This window comes from Polypterus senegalus, chromosome 6 (assembly GCF_016835505.1).
Source record: "Polypterus senegalus isolate Bchr_013 chromosome 6, ASM1683550v1, whole genome shotgun sequence".
Lineage (NCBI taxonomy): Eukaryota > Metazoa > Chordata > Cladistia > Polypteriformes > Polypteridae > Polypterus > Polypterus senegalus.
The window spans coordinates 26,306,448-26,324,232 of NC_053159.1; the positions used below are offsets into that span (position 1 = coordinate 26,306,448).

Sequence of the window (17,785 nt, forward strand, 5' to 3'; positions counted from 1 at the left end):
ATACTGTACTATGTAAAGATATGCCAGGGTAAACCAGTTATCTCTTGATAGTATTACATCTTTTTTGCTGCATAATGTGGCCAGTTGACAAAAGTGCACATCCAGAGCGTTACAGTAGATATGGTAACTTGAAGAGTAAATAATCTTCAACTAATTTGTAAGAATATATTAGTGAGAATAGAGTGATTGAGAGAGTACTTTTATATCATAGGCTATGGTTGCTTATATATTGTGTGTGGGCTGAAGGTCATGGTGTTACAACTAGGAATCTGTTACTGCATTATCTAAAGCATAGTGTTAAAGAAATATATTGAAAAGCACAGAACAAGGGCCTATGCTCCTTAAAAGTTGATTTCTGACTGGAATTAGACGGCAAAAAGGGGGCTTTGGTTCATTGGTGTATGACAGTAACAACTTTTAACTTTTTGTTTACTTATGAAAAACTGAGCCAAGGTTAAAAAAAAAAAAAACCTTAAAGATCACTCAGAACATGAATCTGAGGAGAAATGAGAAACCGCTTTAAATACTAATAAAAAAGAAAAAAATCTTAACAGTGTCATGGTTTTGGCAGCAGTAATAAAAAGAACCAAATTGTCTATGGTATCATACTATATCTGGGGCACACAAAAAAAAAGAATGGAAATGACAAGTGACCTCCTCAATTTTCTGTAAATCGTTTTTCACATAGTAAACCCATCAGTAAACCAGTTAAAAAAAATGAACCAATTAATACTGTAAATTCCTGTATACTTATACTGTACTCACAGCATATGTTAATGATCAAAAGAGGCTGCATGAAGCGGGAAAACGCCCTTCTGTAAATATTCTGTGCTTCAGTGGGTGGAATTTTGGCCTATTAGCTGGAAGTGAATATGCATTCTCTTCTTTCCTTGTTAGAATGAATGCCGTGAAGAGTTCGGCATTGAAGTAGTGAATAGCTAGCACAAAGCTATTAGAAAAACAACATTATACAATATAATTACATTTTAATGGATTAGTTACTTGACTCAATAGCATTGAATAGACATGGGCTATGATGCATACATATGATATAAACTAAGGGAACAGAATTTTGCCCAGCAAATCTCAAAACCAGACTACACATTGCAGAACAAAATTAGTTTTGTAGGAGAAGCTAAAAAACATAAGCATACCTAGATAGATAGCACAATGCAAAATTAAAACAATGCAATAACAATAAAAACAATGTTTGCCAAGCTCTTCTAATTAATAATGCATTGGTGTACTAGCAACTTAGTCAGAAGAAAGAAACACCATAGTAATAGGTTTTAAATTTGAATATTTTGGACATCTGTACTTGTATAGTTGCCCAAAAATACTGACTTTTTCTTTTAAATGATATTTAATAGCAATTTCAGGATTTTAGATTATAATCTCTGTTGCAGTGCTGCACGTCTGGTCTACTCCTTCCCAGTAGAGGGCAATCTGACTCCTCTGTTTAGACATTAGTGTCCTCTGCAACATGCCAGCTCTCTTTTGGTGTGCTCCTGGTATTAAATGATGAAGTAAAGATTTTAGTATTTTGTTTTCAAACATACTTAAAACGGACCGCTCGGTACATAATGGTTAAAAACTATAGAGGCATGAGTACAGCAAGTATAATTTTGTATTAGTCAATCACTCTGATTATACTTTAAATAGTTATTCTATGTTTAAATTATCCCCATCAATTTAGCTTTCATATATGCTGTAAATTATATGTACTGTGTACATAAATGTTTATACAGTGGATTCATAAAGTATTTGGAACCCTTCACTTTTTGCACACTTTATTTTGTTGTAGATTCAATTTTAAATTGATAAATTTGCCATTTTTGCCCACTGCTCAACACTCACCAATTGTTAATCACAAAATGAAAACATGCATTTAAAAAAGTTAATTTTTAAAAATCAAAAACTGAAATCTCTTATTTATGTAAGTTTTCAGACCCATTGCTGTGGAACTCCAGATTGTGGTTTGCTTTAATTCCCCTTGAGATGTGTCTAGAACTTTAATTGGAGTCCACCTCTGGTAAATTTAAAAAGACACACACCTCTATATACAAGGTCTCACAATTCACACTGAATGTTGGGACAAAAACCAAGCCATGAAGTCAGAGGAATTATGTAGATTATATTGTGGTGAAACATAGATCAGGGCAAGTGGATTAAACCTTTTATAAAGCCTTAAGTGTTCTCAGGAGCAAAGTGACCTCAGACATTCTGAAAAGGAAGAAATCTGTAACCACCAGGACTCTTCCTAGAGTTGGCTGCCTAGCTTTTCTGAGTAACTTCCAATAATGGCCTTGGTCAAGGAGCTGAACAAAAAACCAATGGTCACTCTAAGAGAGCTTCTTATGAGATGGGAAAACCTGATGGATAGACAACCAACTCAGCAGCATTCCATCAATCAGGCGTTTATGGTAGTTCGAACAGATAGAAGCCACTATTGGCTCTATTTGGCATTTGACAGCCCACTTTGGAGTTAGCCACACAATGTTTAAAGGACTCTGGAAGCATGAGGAAAAAGATTTCCTTAGGGCATCGATGGATAAACTAGAAGATGGTGGTTTATAGCCACTCCCCATCCAATCTAATTGTACTTCTACTTGGAAGAATGGGATAAACTATCCAAATTCAGGTATGCAAAACTTGTAGAAACTTATCTAAGAAGACTCGACCCAGTCATTGCTGACAAAGGGGCTTCTACAGAATACTGAATTAAGAGTTTGAATATATTTATGAAAGAGAGATTTCATCTTTAGATTTTTTAATGAATTGGCAAACTTTTTTGAAAGCATGTTTTCACTTTGTCATTATGAGTTATTGAGTGTGGACTGATGGGCAAAAATGGCAATGGTATCTATTTAATTTGAAATTTACAACACAATAGAAAGTGCTAGACATTGCTTTCTAAATGCACTGTGTGTGTGTATATATATATATATATGTATATATATATATATATCTATATATATATATATATATATATATATCTATATGTATATATGTATACAGTATATGTATATAATATTTTTTTCTTTTAGAAATATTAAGTATATTCTGGTTTACAAAAGGAAAGAAAGAAGCATCTAGGATAACTCATTCATTAGACTAATTTTTGTAAGTAATATTTGAATAAGGCGATTAGAGTAGCCTCCACAATCTACTACTTGCTGGCTCTCTGTGTATCACAATTGTTAATATGAGTGCTGTCCTGTTGGAATTCATGAAACTCATTTTCTGTTAACTATAGTCTATTTGTACCAGAAATACTGTTATAGGTATGTAATAACATTTTAGAACACACGAACCTTATAAATTTCAGTTGTCTGGTACATGCAATTAAATATTAAAATGAAAAATAGATCCTACATTTGTTCAATATTAAATTACTCAGAATACATGTATAATACTGTTCTCAGTTCTCATTTAATGTTAAACTGCCACCTTGTTGTTTTTTTTTTTTTTGTTTTGTTTTATTAAGTTGTTCTTCATTGACCAGTGTTGAACAGTGCCTTAGGAATTTGATTGATTTTTTGAGAGGTGACCAGCTGTGGTTTTGTTTGGTTGTGTCAGCTATTTTATACAGGTCATAGTAATTGGTCTAAACTATTTAGAGGAAATCTGAATCTCTTTCCTTAAAAATCGGCAACTTTTTGAATAGACAACAAGAAAACACTATAATTTTGTACATATTAAGTGCAATACATTGTAATCTCATGCTTCAAATTACAACCACTCAGTTGTACCAACATGTAAGGTGATTTAGTGTCTCAGATTCAGTGTCAGGAGATGGTGGTGGAGTAGGAGAACTTAATAACTATTGGAAAAGGTATACAATAACAGGCTGCTTTAAGCAGCTCATATTCTAGTTGGTTTGCATTGTTTTCAATAATTTGAAGATAATAACAAAATTACTACTTTTCATTTAAGTTTCAATTTTTTTAAATATTGGTACTGCATTTATTTTTCTTCAAAGAAACACAATTAAAAAATAGTGTTTTCTGATTGTGATCCTTGTGTGGAGTTTGCATGTTCTCACCATGGATTTTCCCTGGGTGCCCTGGTTTCCTCACACAGTAAAAGTTAGGTGAATTGGTCCCTGATATGCCTGTATGTGTGTGTGTGTGTGTGTGTGTATGTGTATGTATTCATTCTGTGATGGACTGGTGCCTCATCAAGGGATGATTACTGTCTTGTGCCCGGTGCTTGATGTTAATGAGCTCCAGGTTCTCCTTAACCCTGCTTAGGGTTAAGCAAGTTTAGAAATTAGAAGGATGGATGGATAGATGTTTTCAGAAAATTAAGTTCCACATAAAAAATATCACGTGGGCATGTTAATAATAATACTGTATATTTATTGTTGTATTTGACAGCACAATTTGAATTTGATTTACATCAAATCTCTTGATTTAAGAAAAATGACTGTAATAGATATAAAAAGGTGTATTTAAATTTTTAATACACCATTTTAAGTCTTAAGAAAAAAGTAAGGAATTTTACCTTTAGATTTTGCTCATAACATTTTTTTTTTTTTTTTTTTTTATTAATTTTATTACAATCAATACATAGCAATCAAGTTTTACAAAAAAAAAAAATTATGCTAAGAACAGATCGATCCCCACCCTTGAGAGAGAGAGCAAGCCAAACGGTGTAAAATTTAAGGCTTTTAAAAATACCTAAATCAACAAATTCTCTGTGCTTTATAAAATCATTTCAAAATATTACTGATTAGATCCTGCCATGTTTTGAAAAAAAGTCTGCACAGATCCTCTAACTGAGTATTTGATTTTTTCCAATTTTAAATAATATAACACATCAGTTTCCCACTGACTTAAAGAGGAGAGTTTGGGTTCTTCCAGTTTATCAGAATAAGTCTGCGTGCCAACAGTGTAGTGAATGCAATCACAGTTTGTTTGTCTTTCTCCACTTTAAGACCCTCTGGAAGAACCCCAAACACAGCTGTTAATGGGTTAGGAGGGATTGTGAGTCCAAGACTGTCTGAGAGGTAATTAAAATTTTTGTCCAGAATAATGTTAATTTGGAGCAGGCCCAGAACATGTGACCTAGTGAGGCTGGGGCTTGGTTGCAACGTTCGCAGGTTGGATCATGCCCTGGAAACATTTTGAGAGTTTTAGTCGAGACAGATGTGCTCGATATATAATTTTGAGTTGTATAATTGTATGCTTTGCATATGGAGCTTGAGTGAATTCTCTGCATTGCTACTTTCCACTCCTTTTCTGATATATTAATTGAGAGGTCATTTTCCCAGTGTCCTCTTGGATCTTTGAAAGGAAGGGATTGTAAAAGGATTTTATATATTGTAGAGATGGAGTCTAACTCCTTGAAATTGAGCAATAATTTTTCCAGCGTGGATGAGGGTGCAAGATGAGGAAAATCTGGAAGGTTCTGTTTAACAAAGTTCCTGATTTGAAGATAGTGAAAGAAATTTGTAGCTGGAATGTTAAATTTGGAATGTAATTGTTCATAGGATGCAAAGACGTTGTCTATATAAAGATCTCTAAGCAAGTTAATTCCAAATTTTTCCAGATATTAAAACTGCATATGTTTGTGAGGGTTGAAAGAGGTGGTTCTTTTGCAGGGTGCCACAGAAAGAAGCTTCTCCGTCTTAAAATGCTTTCTACATTGGTTCCAGATTCTAAGTGAGTGGAGCACAATTGGGTTATTAGTGTATTGCCGATAGCGTGTGTTTATTGGAGCACAAAGCAAGGAATACAAAGAAGTACTGCAGGATTTTACTTCTATTGCGGTCCATGCCTGTGTATGTTCTTCTATTTGTGTCCAGGTTCTTATCGACTGTATATTTGCCCCAGTAATAAAACTGGAAGTTAGGTAGAGCCATGCCGCTTCTGCCTTTTGTCTTTGTAGGGTCGCTCTTTTGATGCGTGGATGTTTAGAATTCCAAATAAATGAGGTTATTGTTGAATCTAATTGCTTAAAGAACGATTTATTAATGTATATTGGTATGTTTTGAAATAAAAAAAGGAGCTTAGGAAGAATATTCATCTTAACAGTGTTAATTCTTCCAGCTAGTGTGAGATGAAGGGTTGACCATCTATGCAAGTCTTGTTTAATTTTTTCCATACAGACGACGAAATTTTGTTGATAAAGAGCTTTATGTTTACTTGTGATGTTTACCCCGAGGTATTTAAACTGTTCTGCAATGATAAAAGGAAGGGTGTCTAATCTAATATTATATGCTTGAATTCACCGGAAAGAGTACACTTTTATTCAGATTAATTCTGAGACCAGAGAGCTTTTGAAATTCTGTGAGTGCTGCTAAGACTGCAGGCACAGAATTTTCTGGGTCCGATATATACAGTACCATGTCATCTGCATATAATGAGATTTTCTGTTCCAGTCCTTCTCTGCTAATCCCCTTTATCTGATCAGTATTTCGACAATGTATTGCCAGTGGTTCAATGGCAATTGCAAACAGCAGTGGTGACAAAGGGCATCCTTGTCTTGTGCCACGCTCTAGTTTAAAGTAGTCTGAGCAAATGTTATTGATGCAAACTGAAGCTTCTGGGTTAGTATACAGTAATTTAATCCATGCACAAATGTTGGGCCAAACCCAAACTTCTCCAAAATAGTAAAAAGGTATTTCCATTCAATCATGTCGAATGCTTTTTCTGCATCCAATGATAATAATATTTCTGGGGTGTTTGATTTAGTTGGTGAGTATATTACATTAAACAGGCGTCGAAGATTTGAAGATAAGTGTCGGCCCCTAATAAATCCAGTTTGGTCTTGTGATATTATTGAGGGAAGCACTTTCTCCATCCTTCTAGCTATGATTTTAGAGAGTATTTTAACGTTTATTCAGAAGTGAAATTGGTCTGTATGATGCACATTGTAATAAGTCCTTATTTTGTTTTGGAAAGACAGTGATTAGTGCTTGGCGAAAGGTTTGTGGAAGAGATTGGTTATCTCTGGCTTCTGTAAATGTTGCTAATAGGAGGGAGCTAGCTGAGCGGAGAATTTCTTGTAAAACTCTGCAGGGTAGCCATCAGGGCCTGCTGCTTTTCCACCTTGGAGTGACTTTATAGCATCCAGTAATTCTGATAATGACAGAGGTTTATCGAGCTCCTCCACACTAATAGCGTCAATTTGTGGTATCTGTAATTTATCCAGAAATGCATTAGATTGTATATTGTCTTCTTTAAACTCAGTAGTATATAGGGATTTATAGTAGTCTCTAAAAGTGTACATTATATTTTTGTGTTCGATGATTTTATCTCCATTCGTGTTAGTAATTACCGAGATTGCGTTGCGCACTTCTTGCTTGTGAATTTGTTGCGCTAAAAGCTTATTAGCTTTCTCTCCATGTTCATAATAATGATGTCTGGATTTGTAAATTAGTTGTTCGGTTTCTTTAGTTGTCAAGAGGTTTAATTCTGAATGTAGAGCCTGCCTCCTCTTATGTAGAGTCTCGCTTGGTAGTCTGGCATGTTCTTCATCTATTTTAGTAATTTCGCTTTTATCTCTGCTACTTTCTTCGCTCGGATTTATTTCTGTGGGAAAGATATGAGATAATCTGTCCTCTTAAGAAGGCCTTAAGAGTTTCCCAGAGTATTCCTGCAGAGATCTCAGGGGATGTATTTGTCTCTAGAAAGAATTCAATTTGTTTGGATATAAATTCAGTACAATTCTCGTCAGCTAATAGAAGCGGATTGAGACGCCATCTGCGGGGTGAGTGTATGGGGCTTAGTAATTTCAGCTCCAAGATCATCGGAGCATGGTCTGAAATAACAATAGCATCGTATTTACAAGATTTAATCTTAGGCAAGAAGTTATTATCTATAAAGAAGTAATCAATCCTTGAGTAGCAATGATGTACTGGTGAGTAGAAAGAATATGTTCTTGAATTTGGGTTTAAAACCTCCAGGGATCTGATAAGTTGTGATCAGTTATAAACTTTGTAATTATCTTTGCGGTGTTAGTTGCCGTTCCCCCTGTGGAGGAAGTCTTATCTAAAAGTGGATTTAGAACACAATTAAAGTCCCCAGCCATTATAAGTTTATGAGTGTTCAGATTGGGAATGGATGCAAATAAATTTTGTATAAATTCCTTATCATCAACATTAGGTGCATAAACATTTATCAAAATCATTTTACAGTTAGATAAGTCTCCCATGACCATCACATATCTCCCTTCAGGATCCAATACTACATCTGATGCTACAAATGGTACTGTTCTATGTATGAGAATTCCCACCCCTCTAGTTTTCTTTGTAAAACTAGAATGGAACATTTGGCCAGTCCAGTCTTTTTGCAGCCGGAACTGATCCTTACTTAGTAAGTGGGTTTCCTGTAAAAATACTATTTTAGCATTTAGACCTGTTAGGTGAGAAAGTACTTTCTTTCTCTTTAATTCGTGATTCAGGCCTTTAACATTCCAGCTTACGAAGTTAACTGTCCCATCATGGAGACACTGATTCTGAGTTTTTGGTGTCATATTATAGTCTTAACTGGAAGTGAAATAGTTTAGGTCTTAATTTCCTATTCCCCCAAGAGTTGTTGCCATGCAGCTTATTATTACGTTGATAGTTATAATTATAAAGATTGAGATGATAGATTAGATATAGATCAAGCCTGCTCTCTTTCTCTTCCCCCCTTAACCCCCCACCCTCCCTTTTTGCCTCCCCAGGTGAGGCTAAAACCCACTTCATGCAGTCCCAGTCCTCTGACATACCCAGAGACAGAGCACGTCCAAAGCACATCAAGCCCCCATGCAGTGGCGCTTTAAGGTTAAAAGATAGAGATATCTGTTACCAATATAGTCTTTAAAAGAGGAAAAAGAAAGAAAAGAATTTTGCACTTAATATATATATTTTTGTGTAGACATGGAGGTGCTTTTTATTCTTTCTTTTAAATATTTTTTTTTGGTTTGAAGTTGATTACATCAGAGCCTATGTAGCACTGTTACATCGACTTCTTCTTTGGTTTTTAAGCTGCTCCTGTTAGGGGTTGCCACAGCAGATCATCTTTTTCCATATCTTCCTGTCCTTTGCATCTTGCTGTGTTACACTCACCACCATCATGTCCTCTTTAACCACATCCATAATCCTTCTCGTTGGCCTTCCCCTTTCCTTCTTACCTTCAGCTCCATCCTTAACATCCTTCTCCCAATATACCCAACTTCTCTCCTGTGCACATATCCAAACCAATGCAGTCTCACCTGTCTGATTTTGTCTTCCAACCTGAGCTGACCCTCTAAGGGACTCATTTATTATTCTGTCCATCCTTGTCACACCCAGTACAAATTTTAACATCTTTAACTCTGCCACCTCCAGCTCTGTCTCCTGTTTCTTGGTCAGTGCCACTGTCTCCAACCCATACAACATAGTTGGTCTCAATACCTTCTTATAGACCTTTCCTTTCACTGTGGTAGCTGTCTGTCACAAATCACTACTGACCCTCTTCTCCATCCATTCCACTCTGCCTGCACTCTCTTTTTTTACCTCTCTTCCACACTCCCCGTTACTCTGTACTATTTATCCTATGCATTTAAACTCGCCTTCCTTTGCCAACTCTACTACCTGCATCCACGCCATTCCTAGGACCTCCTTTCTCATTTACACATGTGTATTCTGTCTTGTTCCTACTGACCTTCATTCCTCTACTCTCTAGAGCATATCTCCACCTCTCCAGGGTCTCCTTGACCTGCTCCCTACTCATGCTACAGATCACAATATCATCCACAACATCATAGTCCATGGGGACTCCTGTCTAATCTCGTCTGTCAACCTGTCCATCACCATTGCAAATATGAAAGGGCTTAGAGCTACCTTTAGTTCCACTCTCTTTACCTACCTTTTCTCTCCATGCCTCCAGACATGCCTTCCCCCTTCTTCTTCTCCTTCTTTGACCAACAGCAGCCTAATTTCCGCCAACACCCTGTTGGCTAACAGTACTGGTGGTGGCCAATGCTAACTCGGGCTTCGACTGATCCAGTATGGAAATCTGTATTGCTGTCTGCATATTAATTTGGCAATATTTTACACTGGATTGCCTTCCAGATGTAACCCTCCCCATTTTTTCATTCTTGGGACTGGCATGAAGAAACACAATGGTTTGTGAATCTCCTGTGGCTGGGTTCTATATTGCACTGTTATATGTCAGTGTAAAAATAACTTTCTTAAAGGCAACTTCTATAATTTGTAAAAAAAAATGTTATGTTTACTCTATCCATATAAAATAGGGAAGAACTTTGCAGCCTTTCATTATTTACATTTACAATTAATGCCTTTTTGGGTAAGGAATTCTTAATATTGTTAAACAAGTGCTTCCATAAATCCAAACTCTCTAAAAATTTGCTTGTGGGTCTTTTTTAAAGACAGTCTTTTTTTCCATTTGGTAGTTTTAACATAATCTAAACATCTAGAGATTCCACTAAGTAAAAGACAAAACTGAAAGTGCTTGACAGCTTACATCTAGAGGGCATTATATAGTATAAAGGAAGGGAGCATCTGTGGCTTGACAAAGTCATTTTGAGAAAATAGGCAAAAATGGAGGAAAAGATGAAAAGCCACAGTTGATAAAGCAAGAGAATGCTGTGTGCTGTTTGTCATAATCAGGAAGTGACAACTTCCGATACTTGAAACATCCAGGTGTGCAAAATGGATTGCTGAAGCATCGGAGGGGGGAAAATTAGGAAAAAGGGGTGTCTCAAATGAGAAGGCAGATGGCTGTATATTGCAAATACTTCATGAAAGTCTAGGTGACAGCCGCTATTTCTAGAACAGCTGGTGTTTTAGTGTGAAAACAAAGTCCTGGCCAAAGTGCTTTTTAGGGAATGGCTTCAGAATAGGGCAACGTTTGGCATGATAGTAGTGTGAACTGATTTCCCAGAAACTGTGTCGTTACAAAATGTATAAGGCTTTAAATGTGTGTTTTTCAGCTATGCTTCTCTTATTTCTTTGTGAATATTTCTGGATCTCACAAAATTAATAGGCATTTGTGAGAGACCACTGCTTCCATGCATGGTTTTATATCAAAAAAGGATTCTTTTTTATTTTTCAGTTATATTTGTTATTCTTAATTTATAGTCTAAAAGTGAAAATGCAACAGACTTTAGTTACTTTGAGTAGTATGGATATCATCAAGCACCACCTTGACTGCACTGCCACCTTTTTTCAAGTTGTAAGTGTCACTTCTGTGGCCCAAAAGCAGTGTAAAGTCTCAAAATTAGGAACTGTTATTTCCCATTAGGTACTTAACTTTTTGAAAGGATAACAGTTACAATGTTTCAAACCAGTTATATACAGTATTATAGAATAGTTTCTAATTTATCAAAAAGAGAAAACGCGTATTTAAGATTAAAATGACCCCGTTTTCTTTCTTTTGCTCTTTGAGAATCTTAAGAAGTTACTTTATTTCCCAGTCCAAGTGAACGCAAGATGGTATTATATTTTAAGCCAGGGTATAGTCTTTCACAAGGTACACAAGCATGTTGGAATCATAAAACTATGGGAAGAAGCCACAAGACAAGATCTGCACAGATGGTATCTCAGCATCCGTATAATCACGGGGCCAGAACTACAGCGCTTTCTGTTATGCTGCATTGTTCCACACTCAAAGTCATTTCATAAATAATAACAGATATCTTTGTGGCCTGGAAAGTTTTTTGCAAAGTGATTTTTCAATTGATGGTTCACTTTAGCAGTCATTATCATTAGACCAAAAACTGTAGTGAGCTCTGAATTCAATGCAGGTAGTTTCAGACCAAATGGATTGTCTTTATTTTTGTGTTTGCCTGTACTGTGGAGGCAGTTTGAATTTTTTTTGTCTTGCATTGCTGAGCATCCCAAATTTACTATTTATGTATTCGTCTAATTTTGTTTCTAAGTATCATTTTAGTTGCTTTACTCATTTGTTGCCTTGTTTTAAAACAGTATTTTAATCTTGTATCCTCCTGCTTCAGCACAGATGTAGCATGTAAAATTAATGACAATTAATTTGGAAATAAATGGCTATAAGGTGTCAAGCAGCTCTTCTTTAGAACAGTTGTAGTTCAGAAGAATTGGTATTTCATCTATGGAAAAACCACCGGTTCTGTCCCAGCATGGAGTCAGATGATAACATAAGAATACCTTTTAAACCACAACTCTCTGTTTAACAATATTTATACTAATGATAGTGTTTTGTCATTTTTTTTTCTTCCTAGATGAAATACTATTATATGAAATTTAACAGTATGTGTTAGGGTTATCCGTTGCATTAGGACTTTTTCTGAATTTTAAACTTTTTTTTTTTCCTTTGATGAATAACTTATGTGGTTCCTCAATACATTATCATTATGTAATTGTGAAAGTAATGGAATATGAAATTTCATAACATTTTGGGGGTTTTACCAGATGTAACAATGTTGGCTTGCGAAAAAAATGCCTTTATTGAAATATTCAGTATTGTAACATGTTTTTCCAAATTTTGTTTTTCACACAAGAATAAAGATAATGTAACCTGCTTATGTCACGTGATCATAATTCATCATTAAGAAGTGGTTTTCAGGATCATGCCCAGAGCTGTGAAATTAGTACATACTGTAAAACCTTCAACTCTGACTCCTTAATTTATGGTACCTCTGACTCTGACACCTCTCTTTGTAATTAGACTAATATGTTTATGATAGAAAGCACACAACATAAAAGATACAAGGAATTTCATCACTGCCATCATGAATCATGAAGCTGCTTTTTAGGATCCTAACCTGTTAGAATTTGGGTTTAAATGTTGTAGTCATGCCACTGTATATTTCTCATATTATTTATCAAATAAAAAAATGGGAAGAAGCTATATTTTTGGCTAAAGGCTAGAAGAAAAGAATAGTTTTAAGTAAAATTGGAAATTTTAACGCATTATATTATAATTTACATTTGGCCTGAGTCAGTGCATTTTTACTGACCCCAACTTCTGTAACCCAATAATTGCTTCCAATGCCACAACTCTGACTTCACAGACCCAATCATGTTTAAAATGACTGTAGACTGCTTTAATAACTCCCCAACAATCCTGACCTGCTCTTTCAGCCCAACTTCTGTCAGGGCCAGCGTTACAAGACCAATAAAGCTGACCAGGGTTCAGTGTGTCGCTGTATTTGAATGTGTTGGATGACGTTTTAGCACAAGGGAATCTTGAAACTTTTAGAATATTGTAAAAATGCATTGAAAAGGAATAGATTTTTAGAAAGTAACCAAGTTAATTAACTTATCATGATTTAGTAATAATAGTGCATCTTTATTGAATCATAAATATGATGTGCTCATTACATTTGCTAAAACCTACATACAGTATTTGAAACACTTTATTTATTAGTATATTTTTCTCTTGTCATGTTGGCATATTATTTACTAAAGAAAGTACTATTCGATATTTATAGTATATCACTGGAGAGGTCTACATTACCCTGTTAGAAGATGTTAGCATCCTTTGTTTATACCTTTTGGAGTTTGAATGTATTACGTGTAAATGTAGCTGCAAAATTGCACCACTTTTATGTTGCATCACTGGCATATTTTGCCACAATCGTGCTACCTACCACTACTCTTATAAATGTATAGAAGCAGTTTGGGGAGTGGTGTTCCAATCACATTGAAGCAATGAAGCAACAGGGGTGCTACTGTTAAGACTCGATTGAGAGGAACGGACATTTTTAAACATCTACACAGTGAATGTCAAAGGGGGAGAGGATTGAAAACAAAGCTGGCATTTCTTGTGCCAGTATGCTCACCACACATTAGCAATTAGGTGGTGAAGGGGCAAGAGAGAGTTAGCCAATTAGAAATAGGGGATAATTAGGGAATAGAATGGATATGGCCATGGTGGACAATTAGCCAGGACATTGGGAAACACCTTACTATTTTCGAAAGATGACTGGGTATCTCTTATGACCAAAAAGAGTCGGGAGCTCGGTTTTACATCTTACCTGAAAGGACAGCTTTAATGTTTACAGCACAGTGTACCTGTCACTACTCAGGGTCACAGGGGTCTACACACAGACCACAGGGTAAGCACAATTTTATGGCCAGGTTTGTCTCCCATTCAAGTGCTGGCCAGGCCCAACATGAGATTTGCTTTAGGTGGATTACCTCCTCTGAAGTGTAGGTGGTATGGCTGCCAGTTTACCATTAAGCACCTCATGGCATCCTTAGCTTTGTGTAGAATTATTTCCTTTTTCTTAAATTCATTCATTCTGCTCCTTGAATGGCATATTCAGTTGGGTCTTAGCTGTGAATGTTTTACAGGCTGTAGGCATAGATGTACTCCCCAGTATTCACAGGGCAGCTTTCTAATTTTATCACCTTTTCCAAATTTATTGAATGGCTATCTGCTCTTTTCACAAATGTACCATAGGAACAGAGATGTATTTCATGGTAAACTTTAGAATGTATGCATTAGCTGTTGTTGTTGGGGTAAACATAACTAAACAAGGCAGCAGACTGGATGGTTTAGGACTGTCAGCAGGCAAATCTGAAAAGTGTGTACCAAACAAAAAAATAAATGCAACATGGCAAAGTGAAATATTATCTGCAACTTAATGACAACTTCCTCATTTCATTTTGGCCATAAATTTAAGTTCCAGTCATATTCATTGACACTTTTTTGTCTTTGCTTTACATTTTTACACTTGAATCTGAGTGATAGGAAGCATTCAGTGATAATACTGATTTAGGATAACAAGGAATCTGTCATGCAGTTTTATCCTTAAGCCTAAATTGAGTTGTTTTGCTTAAGTCTTGAAAGCAAGCATGAAACAATTTTAAAAATGCTTCCTATGTTATTGCAAACAGCTGCTTGATATGTATAACTATACTCTGAAAAGGTTGTAGCTTTTTACTAATTATTTAAATTGTGTTCCTTTTACTTGGTGCTCTAAATTAACCTTTTCAGTCTTTTATAAAGAAAATCTTTACAATATGACACAAGTAATGAAAATGAGTGTATCTTCTTTCTGCTTAATTTCTTTGTGGTTTTTTAAAAAAATTGTTTTGATATATTGTCTTTCTCCCTTTGTCTGTTCTGCATTTTTTCACTAAATTTAGACATATTTTCACTAGGCAGGATGTTGTAATCTGCTGTCTGTTATAGGTGCCTTTGTTGTTTTTTAAATGAATGTGATCAATAGAGTGGCCTTGGCTCATCCTGTTAAAGAGCTGTCCCCTCTGAAGTCTGCTCAGAGATGTGGGACGGTGCTCCTCCCTCCCTCTATCCCACATGGGGAATGGTTGTCGGGGGACAAAGGACTGAATAAGTAATGAATGCAGGCAGAAGAAGCCAAGAACTGCGTTCATGAGTTTGTCACAGGAATTCATTAAGTACAGGGCTGTGAGAGCAAAATGATCCAGGAAGACAGAGAGGAAGAGAGAGAGAAACAATGTAGTAATAGGCAGATCTTGGTCACATTAAACCGCTCCACAAATTAAACTTGAGAAGCAGTTGTAGAGAGAGACAAACTGGCTGCCCAGTGGTGCGGTTAAGCATTAAGAAACAAGAGTGCTAGTATTACTCTCCCCTGCTTTAGCAGGGGAGATGGTAGATTCCATTTAAAGGGTGCTTGTCATGTCTCGTTGTGCTGTGTCCTTTGCGAAGCGGCTGCTGTTTCTGCCAGCGCCGCTTGCATCCAGTATTTTACTCTGACTATTGTTGCACTGCCTTCACAATAAGTTACAACAGGTAGACCACACCTCTTTGCATATTACCACAAATGCTGTTGTAAGAGGCATCAGTTTGGATTTACCAAAGGAAAACACTGCTCCTGATCTGGTACACCTGACACCATGTCACCCTCTGTGGCTTTCATCCTCAGGCCAAAATCCTTAAAATGATGGACGACAACAAGCAGCTGGCTCTGAGGATCGATGGGGCAATCCAGTCTGCCAGTCAGGAGGTGACAAACCTACGATCAGAGCTGACAGCTACCAGCAGGAGACTGGCAGAGCTGAGCGTCACCGAGCCCTTGATTATGGAGAACAACCAACATAACACTCAAGGTAAGTGTGCTTGGGTTTTTATTTTAATTTTGTTAAATATATTGTAAAAAATGCATGCGCATGTACAAGATTTACATTAACTAGCTGCTGATGAATAGAGGTGTTATTAGTGAGAAATCTCAATGGGCTATGATTTCTCTCTGTATGCACCCCCTCCTTTTTCTTTTATGAAAATTTTGTAGATAAGTTCTCTATCAGTTTAGCTTTCAAGTTACCTTCATTTGCTGAAAGGGGTACTTTTTTCTTCTTGCTTGGTTATGGATTTTGAAAGGTTAGCTATAGTAAAAAAAATGCAAATGTGTTTCTTCATTAGGATGTTTTTAATTTTTCCTCTTTTTCACTTACTAGAGAAAAGAGGGTTTGGAATGCAGGGTTTTACTGAATATCATATTTTAATGCAACAGCAAATCTATTAAGCAAATCTTCACAAATACGTTTTACTGCCAGTCTGGCTTAATTATATTTGCCTGTTGAACTGCTAATGTTTTCTCCACTTTGAATTAATGAATAAGTGTATGAAAGTGGAGAGCACTGTTGGTTTGAGAAGCGGCTGCCGCTTCTGTCTGTGAGAGCCTGGAATTTGAATGAATGTTTTCTGTATCCTGCTGTGCCGTAAGGTGCATAGAGTCTGTTTCAGTTGCTTCGCCCCTCTAGTTCATTGCGCTGAGTTCAGCAGCTCTGCAGAGTGGAGTGCACTCAAAAAAAAAAAAAAAAAGCTATTACAAAATTCCTTCACAGAGTATTTTTAAATGTATTCATTGGGTGCTCTGGTTGCTTTGTGCTGAACCTCACAGCCTTCTTTGGTTTCAGAATTTGCAGAGGTGCATAAGTGGTTAACATATGAGAGTGATCATTCTGTTATAGATTTCCTTGAATATTAAGCCTCCCGCTCTGTGCGCACATTCAGGTATTCTTTGTAGTGACATTGCAGACTTCTCACTAAATGATGTAATGAGATGAGTTCATGCATTTGAAAAAAATCTTTTTGAAATGTTTTCTGTTCATTTTGCATTCCTCAAGCATATATTTAATTGAACAGTTTATTCTGAAAGATTTTTGCTCCCGTAGTATTAAGCAGAGACTGCTGAAGTAAATTAGCTTGGCACTGTAGTTTGAAGCTGGCATTTAAAGTAGTGAAATTTATGGAAGCACTGAATTACCAAGAAAAACAGCTGATCATTCCGTATGGCATCTTCCAACAGGCTTTTGTCTGTTTATATGTTGGCTTTGAATTATTTGGTAAACTTTTTGTGGGAATGTTGGTGGGTGACTTTAGATAGAAATGAATTTTTATAGCCAATTATCTATTTAATACCTACTGTATTCTGCTACTCACTATGACAGTCTTTTATTGGTTTACTGCTTCATTTCAGTTATCAACTATAATTGCTTATGTAAAACCATACTTTTGGTAAATAAATATTGTATGATGTTATGTGTAATCAGTGAGTGGTCTTAAGGCTTTTGTTTGAGCATTTTTGAGAACAGCACTGTTCCACTTTTTCTACTGTTGCCTTTGTTCACCTTAGGTGGCAACTTACTCTCATTACGCTGGGCAGCATTTTTTTTTCCAAAAGTTTACTTCCTGAAAATTTTTGGTTATTATAAATAAAAGCTTTAAGCTGAACACAAATATCATTTCAGAGTGACTGTATCGCATAGGGATTTTAGGGAAAAATGAAATTGACTTTTATTGAGTTTAACATGTTTAATTAGTTAATAATGCTGACACATTGCATTTGTTCAATTGAGCTAAAACATTTTGCTGCC

The 17,785-nt window shown here is 36.0% G+C and overlaps 1 protein-coding gene across 6 annotated transcripts in view; it reads left to right on the forward strand.

Moving 5' to 3' along the window:
• Positions 1-17,785, forward strand: part of LOC120530889 (kazrin-like) — a 690,431-nt gene that overhangs the window by 241,090 nt on the left and 431,556 nt on the right. For all 6 annotated transcript variants that reach the window (XM_039755646.1, XM_039755649.1, XM_039755647.1 and 3 more), the window contains one exon: positions 15,832-16,015. In XM_039755646.1, coding sequence (XP_039611580.1) covers positions 15,832-16,015 — 184 coding nt within the window. The remainder of the gene's footprint in view (positions 1-15,831; positions 16,016-17,785) is intronic.